The sequence below is a fragment of the Vigna unguiculata genome, chromosome 9, assembly GCF_004118075.2.
Source record: "Vigna unguiculata cultivar IT97K-499-35 chromosome 9, ASM411807v1, whole genome shotgun sequence".
NCBI classification, from domain to species: Eukaryota; Viridiplantae; Streptophyta; class Magnoliopsida; order Fabales; family Fabaceae; genus Vigna; species Vigna unguiculata.
Window position 1 is genome coordinate 12904141 of NC_040287.1, and position 10796 is coordinate 12914936.

The following is a 10796-nucleotide window of genomic DNA, read 5'->3' on the forward strand; positions in this document are numbered from 1 at the left end:
CTATGAGCATGAATGGTGTATGATGAGTTGAAATGGGTTGGGCCTGGAACATGAAAGGCTCTGGCTTTAAAGGCTGATACAATTAAGGTATATCTATGCATGGTGAATATTCTTTGGCTGTGTGATTTTGGTTGTGTGTCAGTGCATAATTCCTTGGGGTCTCTAGGTGAGACCTTCAGGGTCGCGCTTCAATGGACAGGACGTAATTCCATGGCCCCTGTTAGTGAGTGTCCATGGTGGTGCCACATCTGTATAACTAGGTAAGGATTCAAGGTAAGGATTGCATCCTGACACTCTAAGGGGTCAGTTAGTCTCACTTAGAGCGGACTAACCCATGTGGTGAGGGTAGCAAGAGGCCTAAAACTCATTAAGGGCTAACCTTGTGGTGAGGGAAATCGATTCATTACAACACTTGTAACACTTAGCTCGGGGGTGAGCAGAGGTATCCACCACAAGTGTAAGCATCCGCTGAATCCGACCAAGTTATATGTATCCGGATGAGTCGAGTCGTAGTGTATTGTTTGAAAGGTCGTAACATGCTTGTGTGTCGTACGTATGATGGATTGTGGATATGTATCTGACTTCATTGATGATGTGATTTTATGCACTAGCTTACCCTACTTTTGTTGTTGTGTGCTCCTGCTGTGTGGTACTCTTATTTGCGATGATCACCAACTTGTTGGTGTGAGCAGAGACGAGGAACACCCGTGGACAACAAGGAGATGGTAATTCTGCTGCATAGTCCGCGTGGATTGGGCTTTGGTTTCCTTTGGGCTTTTATTTAGGGTTACGGCTCCTGTATTCCTCGTTATTGGAATTGTAAACTTTTAGTCATACCGTTATTCGTTTTTGGAGGCATTGTGGTGTGCCTTAGTTGTAAGGTCTTATGTTTAAACTCCTGAATTGCGCTGTTATATTATAATCATGTGACATTTTCCTTTAATTGCGTTATAAATTAAATGGGACGTTACATTTATGGTATCAGAGCGGTCATTCCTTAGGTCTGTGGACTTGGGTTGTCCGCTTAGCTTTCTCTGTGTGTCTCTAAGTGCTTAGTTAAAATTCTTGCCTTTATCAAGCCTAACCAAGTGATTTTCTGTGTGCCAGTGGACTATGGCACCCCCTCATAGGACTTCGCAATCGTCCCAGGGTGACGTACCCGATATTGCCAGGGCTATCGAGGCGATGATAGCTGCCATGACGCAGCAAAGTACAGCGATGATGCAGCAACACGAGGCATCAATGCAGCGACAGGTAGCGTCGCTAGAGCAGCAGCAGTTGCTGATGCAGCAGATGGAAGCTGCAAGGGTGGCTGCCGAGGATGCTCATCGGCAGCCTATGGAGGCCCTCCGCCAGCTGGAAGAGAACAGGGCGGCTGCCCCTGTGTTTGGCCCTGAGCCACGACCACCGGTCAGGGAGTGGAGTCTGGAAGACTTCCTGAAACACCATCCCGTGAAGTTCAACGGGAAGACGAGCCCTGACACAGCAGATCAGTGGCTGAAGGACCTGGAGAGGATCTTTGATGCAAAAACATGTCCAGCGGAGAACAGGTTGGCTTTCACCGTGTACATGCTCACCGGGGAGGCCGAACATTGGTAGACCAGCACCAAATCTATCATGGAGGAGAGGGGAGAGCCAGTCACTTGGGAGGCCTTCCGAGGAAAGTTCCTCTAAGAGTATTTCCTTGACAGCGTCAGATACACCAAGGAGGTGGAATTCCTCCAGCTCATACAGGGAGGGAAGTCAGTAGTTGATTATGCTGAGAAGTTCAAGCATCTCAGTCGTTTCTACACCTTGCCACTCGATGAGGAGTGGAGATGTCGCAAGTTCGAGAATGGACTCCGCGACAACATTCGCTTGATGGTGGCACCCTTGTCCATCAAGGATTTTGCCGCTCTGGTGGAGAAGGTCAGGGTAATGGAGAAGATGAAGAATGAGGTAGAGGGTCAGCGGCCTCAGTAGCCTTAGAGGATTTGTGGACCATCTGGGTCCAAGCCCAAACATGACGAGTGGAGGAGACCGTATGACAGACCTCCTCATCAACCTCAGGGGTCTAGGGGTCTTCCTCCCCAGCAGGGTCAAGTGCAGTGCTACATATGTGGGGGCCCTCATCTAAGGAGTGCCTGCCCGTGTATGGAGGGTTACCGTCGGTGCAACAACTATGGCAAGGAGGGCCACTTTGGGAAGGACTGTCCCAACCTTGCTAGGGCAGCAACACGCCCTCCAGCTCAGACTCCCCATCAGCATCAGAGGAGGGACAGAGGCAACAGGCCTCAGGCAACAGGCAGGGTGTATGCTATGACAGGAGCAGAGGCGACTGGTTCAGGTAACTTGGTTATGGGTTGCTGCTTGATAGCTGGTGTGTCTTGCTGTGTGTTGTATGACTCTGGAGCGACACACTCCTTTGTGTCAGATAGTTGTGTGAAACGTCTGGGTTTGTCAGTATGCGAGCTACAGTGCGAGCTTGCGGTGTCTACTCCGGCGTCGGGATTGGTCACGACGTCGTCTTTGTGTGTTAGGTGTCCAGTGGAGATAGAGGGACGCAGGTACAAGGTGAATCTAATCTGCCTGCCTTTGCAAGACTTGGAAGTGATCTTAGGGATGGATTGGCTATCTGCCAATCGCGTCCTTATAGACTGTCGGGAGAAGAGGTTGTTGTTTCCCGATTCAGAGGAGCTCGAGTTGGTGTCCCCTCAGGGGGCGGTGAGGGAGATTCAGAGTGGCGCGCAGTGCTTCATAATCTTCGCCCGTATAGAGGTGGGAGAGGGAGAGAGACCATCAATCATACCTGTGGTGCATGAGTTTGAAGACGTATTTCCGGATGAAGTACCAGGGTTGCCTCCCAGTAGAGAAGTGGAGTTCTCTATTGACCTGGTACCAGGGACGGGTCCAGTATCAATGGCTCCATATCGCATGGCTCCGACAGAGTTAGTGGAACTCAAGAAACAGATAGAAGAGCTGATGGAGAAGCAGTTTATTCGACCCAGTACTTCGTCGTGGGGAGCACTAGTGTTGTTAGTAAAGAAGAAAGATGGGAGTTCACGTCTGTGTGTGGACTACAGGCAATTAAACAAGATGACTATCAAGAATAAATACCCACTCCCGAGGATTGATGACTTGATGGATCAGCTACATGGGTCATCAGTGTTCTCGAAGATAGATCTACGATCAGGTTAACATCAGATTTTGGTGAAGGCCGATGATGTGCAGAAGACGGCCTTCCGATCCCGGTATGGACACTATGAGTACGTGGTTATGCCTTTTGGTGTGACCAATGCTCCCGCAGTGTTCATAGACTACATGAACCGGATTTTCAGACCCTTCTTAGATAAGTTTGTCGTAGTCTTCATAGATGACATCCTTATCTATTCTAAGACTCAGGAGGAGCATGAGGAACACCTGAGGATGGTGCGTAGTGTTCTGAGAGAAAAACAGTTGTATGCCAAGCTGTCCAAGTGCGAATTTTGGATGGATGAAGTGCAGTTCTTAGGGCATGTGATATCTGCACGAGGCATTGTAGTGGACCCCGCAAAGGTCGAGGCAGTGGTAAAGTGGGAAAGCCCTAAGTCGGCCACAGAGATTAGGAGCTTTGTGGGGTTAGCAGGCTACTATAGGAGGTTCATAGAGGGATTCTCCAAGATAGTGGCACCTTTGACCTTGCTTACCCGGAAGGACCAACCCTTCACTTGGACGGATAAGTGTGAGGAGAGTTTCCAGGAACTGAAGAGGAGACTGACCAGTGCCCCGATACTAGTGATCCCAGACATGGGGAAGCCTTTTGAGGTCTTTTGTGACGCCTCTCATCTTGGACTTGGTTGTGTTTTGATGCAAGAAAAGAAGGCGGTGGCGTATGCCTCGAGACAGCTTAAGGTGCATGAGCGCAACTATCTCACTCATGACCTGGAGTTGGCGGCTATAGTTTTGCCTTGAAAATCTGGAGGCACTATCTTTATGGTGCTTAGTTTCGAGTGTTCAGCGATCATAAGAGCCTCAAATATTTGTTTGACCAAAAGGAGCTGAACATGAGACAGAGAAGATGGATGGAATTCTTGAAGGATTATGACTTCGAGCTTCTATATCATCCAGGAAAGGCAAATGTAGTGGCAGATGCTCTGAGTAAGAAGACGGTACACACGGCACATCTCATGATAAAAGAGGTAGAACTACTAGAGAAGTTCAGGGACATGAAGATACAGGTGGAATTGGGGTCCGAGTCCATTAGGTGTAGTACCCTTACTATATCTAGTGACTTCTTGGACTCGATCAGAGAGAGGCAGTTGCTGGATGCCAGTCTGAACAGAGTCAGGGAACAGCTTGGGTCGGACGAGGTTAGAGACTTTGCCGTGAGTGATGATGGTATACTGAGATTTCAGGACAGGATCTATGTACCTAATGATGCAGAGGTAAGGAAGTTGATCCTTGAGGAAGGACACAAAAGTCATTTTAGCTTGCATCCTGGCATGACTAAGATGTATCAGGACCTCAAGGAGACTTTCTGGTGGCAGGGTATGAAGAAAGATGTGGCTCAGTTTGTATCAGCTTGTTTAACGTGTCAGAAGGCGAAGGTGGAGCATCAGAGACCCGGTGGCATTCTACAGTCGTTGGAGGTACTGGTGTGGAAATGGGACAGCATCTCGATGGACTTTGTGACCCATTTGCCACGAACATTTAGGGGACATGATGCCATCTGGGTGATAGTAGATCGACTGACCAAGAGTGCACACTTCTTGGCGATGAACTTGAGGATGTCTATGGCCAAACTGGCTCAGTTGTACATTAAGGAGATAATAAGACTTCATGGGGTGCCCTCGAGCATAGTTTCCGACAGAGACCCGCAGTTCACATCCCGGTTTTGGCAGACGTTACAGAGTGCTATGGGTAGCAAGCTCACCATGAGTTCAGCTTATCACCCTCAGACCGATGGCCAGTCTGAGAGGACGATCCAGTCGTTAGAGGATTTGTTGAGGACTTGCATATTTGATCATCTGGGGGCTTGGGATGAGGTGTTGCCCTTGATCGAGTTTATCTACAACAACAGCTTTCATGCGAGCATTGGCATGGTGCCATACGAGGCTCTTTACGGTAGGAGGTGTAGGACTCCTCTCTGTTGGTATCAGGATGGGGAGGCAGTGTTGGTTGGACCAGAGTTGTTAGAGCAGACCACCGAGATGGTGAGGAACAGGATGCAGGCTTCTCAGAGTAGGCAGAAGGCCTATGCAGACCGTAGGAGGAGACCCTTGGAGTTTGCAGCCGGCGATCATGTGTTCTTGAGGGTGACCCGAACCACTAGCGTGGGAAGGGCTCTCCGCTCAAGAAAACTTTCTCCTAAATTCCTTGGCCGATATCAGATCACGAGGAGGATTGGGCCAGTGGCTTATGAGATAGCCTTACCCCCAGAGTTGGCAAACCTTCACCCAATGTTTCACGTCTCACAGCTGAGGAAGTACGTGTTTGACCCAGCTCATGTGTTAGAAGCCGAAGATATACAGATCAAGGAAGACCTCACCGTGGAAGTACCACCCATCGCTCTTGAGGATAGCAAGGTTGAGGAACGTCGTGGAAACACCGTCAGTCTTGTTAAAGTCATCTGGGATCGGAGGACGGGTGACTCGACTTGGGAGTTGGAAGAGGACATGAGAAAATCACATCCACATTTGTTTACCTGGTGAGTCTCTATTTTCGAGGACGAAATTTTTTGTTGTTGGAGGGATTGTAAGACCCCTTTAAATATGTTTTAATTCTTTCTGCTCTAAAGATAGTGGAATGCCCTTGTAAGTGGGCCTAAGGCCAGCCCAACAGATAAAGTCCTTAGGTCTACCCTAAACCTAACGTTCCTTACCATTTTCAGAAAAAGCTTTTGTCCTTGCCTTGAGCTGCAACCGCCTTTACTTCTTCTAGGTTCCAACGTTCTTCAGATTCACGTTTGGCTTGGCCATTGTTTTGCTCACGTAAGTACTCTCTCACCCTATCGCCTCTGTCTAGTATAGTTTCGTAGCCACAGTGGGAAACTCTGTATTAACTCGTTTAACCGCTGTTCCAGTTTGCGAGTCGGGTCCTGGAGCTGCTGTGCTCCTTGACTCCGTGTCGGAGTCCCGTACAAACCCATTTCCAGGTAGGGAAGCTAAAACCTTCTCTTATGCCATGTTTTCTTGTGGTTTGATTGTCATTTTGAGTTTGCACGTTTGGTATGATGATATACTGGTTTGGGTACATGAATCTGTGGTTGAATCTGTTGTTAAAATTTGTTGTTTGGCTGGTGTGAGGGACTTCTTCAGGAGAACAGCGGCGAGACCTGCAAATCTCGCCCAAGCGAGTCAGTTTCGCCTAGGCGAGATGAGCAAGGACTCGCCCAAATCCCAAATGCGCGAAAGGTCGCCCAGGCGGCCCGCTCAAATTTTTAAGCGAGTAAACGCCTCGCCCACGCGAGAGGGGTCTCGCCTAAGCGAGATCCCGTGATGTTCTCTACATGCTTCCTCGAGCCCTCGCCTAGGCGAAGGGGGGCTCGCCTGAGCGAGCACGTCTCGCTTGAGCGCGACCCTTCACCCTAAGCGAGGGGTTGGGCGAGACAGTACTCTGTTTGGTTGTTTGCTTATTCTTGGATGATTGATGTTTGTTGAGTATGAGTTATATGATGAGAAATATGTATGTAATGGAGTATTACGCATGCTTGGCAAGAAACACGAATTGTAGATGATGGGTCTGGTATGAAAGTTGGCATGTGTACTAAGTGAGTTGGTTATTGTTAAAGTGACATGAAAACGAGATGAGTTGAGATCCTATGAGCATGAATGGTGTATGATGAGTTGAAATGGGTTGGGCCTGGAACATGAAAGGCTCTGGCTTTAAAGGCTGATACGATTAAGGTATATCTCTGCATGGTGAATATTCTTTGGCTGTGTGATTTTGGTTGTTTTGTGTCAGTGCATAATTCCTTGGGGTCTCTAAGTGAGACCTTCAGGGTCGCGCTTCAGTGGTCGGGAAGTAATTCCATGGCCCCTGTTAGTGGGTGTCCATGGTGGTGCCCCATCTATATAACTAGGTAAGGATTGCATCCTGACACTCTAAGGGGTCAGTTAGTCTCACTTAGAGCGGACTAACCCCTGTGGTGAGGGTAACAGGAGGCCTGAAACTCATTAAGGGCTAACCTTGTGGTGAGGGAAATCGATTCATTGCAACACTTGTAACACTTAGCTCGGGGGTGAGCAGCTCGGGGGTGAGCAGAGGTATCCACCACAAGTGCAAGCATCCGCTTAATCCGACCAAGTTATATGTATCCAGATGAGTCGAGTCGTAGTGTATTGTTTGAAAGGTCGTAACATTCTTGTGTGATGTACGTATGATGGATTGTGGATATGTATCTGACTTCATTGATGATGTGATTTTATGCACTAGCTTACCCTACTTTTGTTGTTGTGTGCTCCTGTTGTGTGGTACTCTTATTTGCGATGATCACCAACTTGTTGGTGTGAACAGAGACGAGGAACACCCGTGGACAACAGGGAGATGGTAATTCCGCTGCATAGTCCGCGTGAATTGGGCTTTGGTTTCCTTTGGGCTTTTATTTATGGCTACGACCCCTATATTCCTCGTTATTGAAATTGTAAACTTTTAGTCATACCGTTATTCGTTTTTGGAGGCATCGTGGTGTGCCTTAGTTGTAAGGTCTTATGTTTAAATTCCTGAACTGCGCTGTTATATTATAATCATGTAACATTTTCCTTTAATTGTGTTATAAATTCCTTTAATTGCGTTATATTGAATTTCTTATAATAAAAGTTTGGTGATTTATGAAAAAAAAGTAATTAGGATATAATTAATGATTTTTCATTGATTATCTATCATTACTCATATGTTGATTATATATATATATATATATATATATATATATATATATATATATATATATATATATATATATATATATATTAAACTGAGTTAGAATCTATAAGTCAATTCAATCCACCATAAGTTTAGGTCAGGTTGGGTTGAAATTTTTCTATAAATTTTAATACGGGTTAATTTTTGACCCGGGTCACCTAAAACTCGGTTCACCCAAGTTAAACTCGTTATGAGTTGGATTGACTCACCAACCCGAAAATAAAGGATTACACAAGTGCTTTTTTATTAAGTTGAGTTTTGCATTTGAGTCAGGTTAGGTTTTTTTTTAGCCAACACATTGGTATTTTTGTGATTTTGGTTTGTAGTTGGAGTTTAACATCCTTTTGGATTGCATTTGGACTCTATTGAAGTTTATTTAGATTTTAATTAGAATTATAATTTAGTTTATTTGAGATTGAAGAAAAGAAATTGTATTCTTTTAATTAAGTGAGTCGGTGAGCCAACCGATGGTGGTCGGGTCGGGTTCGAATTTTTTTGACTCGCTAATAAATCAGTTGGGTTGGGTTAGCTTAGTAAGTGACTAACCCGTGTGGGTCGAGCCAGACCGAGTCGGGTTATCCATTTTGACAGCTTTATATATATATATATATATATATATATATATATATATATATATATATATATTATATATATATATATATATATATATATATATATATATTGTACCTGTCTGGGAATAACATTTCGTCATTATGCCGAGGCATCGAGAAAGTAACTTTAGTCATGGGACGAGGTGATGGTTAAAGGGGTTCGGTATAAAGGCGAGATGACGAATACATGAGGAGATCGGTGCGAGTCCGAGGCGTTTGTAGAAAATTGAAAGATAATCAGTGTCCGATATTTGGGGGATTTGATTTTTAGAATACTTAGGAGGTTATTTTTTAAATATATTGAGTGGTTTTCAGGGGGAGGTTTTAGTTATTATTTTGGGAGATATTTTAGGGCAAAAGATAATTTTATTTTGTTACGTATTATCTACAAAATCCAATATTTGTAACTGATTATTCTATAAATACAAATTTTGCTCTCATGGTCAAGGGACAGATGGTTTTTGACCTAAGCAAGTCTTAAGCTAGGGTTAAAAATATTTCTTTCTTTTTGTTTTTGGTTAAGAATTATCTAGTATTTTTCTTGACCGGAACATTGGCGCTCACTGTGGGGTTCGGTAAAACTCGATCCTGACTCCACTTCAATAAAGAACGAGTAGAAAGGGCACAAGTTTCTGGAAGCAACAATAATGAATAGAAACAGAAATACAACGCGAGAAGGACCTACCCGGCAACAGATAATGCAAAGCATTATGGAGTTAAAACGACAAAATGAGGAAATCAAATTGAAAGCCGAGGCCGATCAAGCTCAATTAGAAAAGGAGAGAGAGGAAGCTCGTAAGAAAGCTGAAGAAGACCTTCAGCTCCTTCGGGGAGGAGGCCCTGGGGGAAAGAGAACGACTTCGCAAGGAAGCAGAGGAAACACATCGAAAGCTGGAAGATGCTCTCCAACAACAGGAATAGTTGAGGAAGGCAAATAAGGAGATGCAAAACAGACTGGATGCCACCAGGATTGGCTATCGATATTCCAGTCGTCTAAATCCTGAGGTTAATGAAGCCCATCCTTTGTCAAATGAAATTATGGAGGAGCCGATTCCCCAGAATTTTGTGATCCCAAAGATCACACCCTTTACGGGGAACTCTGATCCTGAATTACATCTAAAAGCGTTTCAAGCTCGGATGTTGATATCGGGGGGAGCCGACGCAATACGTTGTGTCAACACCCAATTTTGTCCGGGTAAAAAAATAATAATTTTGTTTTCACAAAAAATAATCAAGAAGAGGAGGAAATAAAAAAAAACAAAAGACTAATGAACATTGATTTGAGTATTGATATATTCCTACTTTGTTTTATTTGATTTAATCTTGCTTTCTTTATCTTGTTTCTTTTATTTTATTTTATTTTTTTTAATTTTGATTTTAATCATATTTTGATTACCTTTTTTATTTTTATTTTTTGTATTCCTTTTTCAAAAAATATGTATATAAAAAAGCAAAAAGAAAAAAAAGGCAAGAAAGCTAGAGGTAACGTAAGGTCTCTCTGTTATCAGACCCATGCCTGTTGTGCTATCATGGTTTTTGTATTGGGAATGAGCTGTAACATAGTCATGATGGCTGAAGGAGCAGGAAGCAACATCTGCTCTCGCCTTTATCCCAAATTTCGAGATTGGAAGGTGTAGAGAAAAGTGAACAGAACAAAGGGAAGAGTTACATAATAAAAAGAGGAACATTCATGAAAGGGGATTTTTTACGATAAAGGGGGAAGGCACTAGAGATCAGAGAGGGGGAGAATGAGTCAAAATTGAAAACGGAAGCAAAGTTGTTAATGCATTAATTTTATTTTCACAGTAAGTGTTCTTAACTCCTTCTTAGCTTCTATTACCGTGACTTGCTATTGATTTTCATGATGAATGTATGTATTGGAACTGTGACTTAATATTAATGTTCATGAATATATGAATTGGAGATGATTTGAGGTGAGCATAGTAAGTCTGTTATTTATTAGCCAGAATCCACCACCCCATCATCCTTTTTGTTTCACCATCATTCATAAGCATATAACCAAACAGATCCTCATCATTCTTTGATCCATCATCCTAACACAGTTCGCATCATTAATACACCAAAAAAAAATTTATCACCACCTTACCACCTTCCCGCCGCACCTAACGCGAACACCAAACCAACAACCCATCACCATCTTCATCTCGCACCTACATAAAAACTAGAACCCCATTCCAACACCAAATATTCACGTCTCTTGCACGTGATTTGGGATTAGATTTGAATGGCGTGGAAAAGGGGAACCTCGCGGCAACTGGATTTCTGGCAGTGCTTTCCGTAAACAGC

At 44.4% G+C, this 10796-nt stretch overlaps 1 protein-coding gene across 1 annotated transcript; it reads left to right on the forward strand.

The window, feature by feature from the left end:
• Positions 1-2133: 2133 nt before the first annotated feature.
• LOC114163463 lies at positions 2134-7596 on the forward strand. Its single transcript, XM_028047773.1, has 9 exons — positions 2134-3018; positions 3196-3339; positions 3382-3546; positions 3673-3870; positions 4056-4222; positions 4268-4403; positions 5436-5513; positions 5983-6405; positions 7474-7596. The coding sequence occupies exons 1-9, from the start codon at positions 2134-2136 to the stop codon at positions 7594-7596; spliced, it is 2319 nt and encodes a 772-aa protein (XP_027903574.1).
• The last annotated feature ends 3200 nt before the right edge of the window (positions 7597-10796 follow it).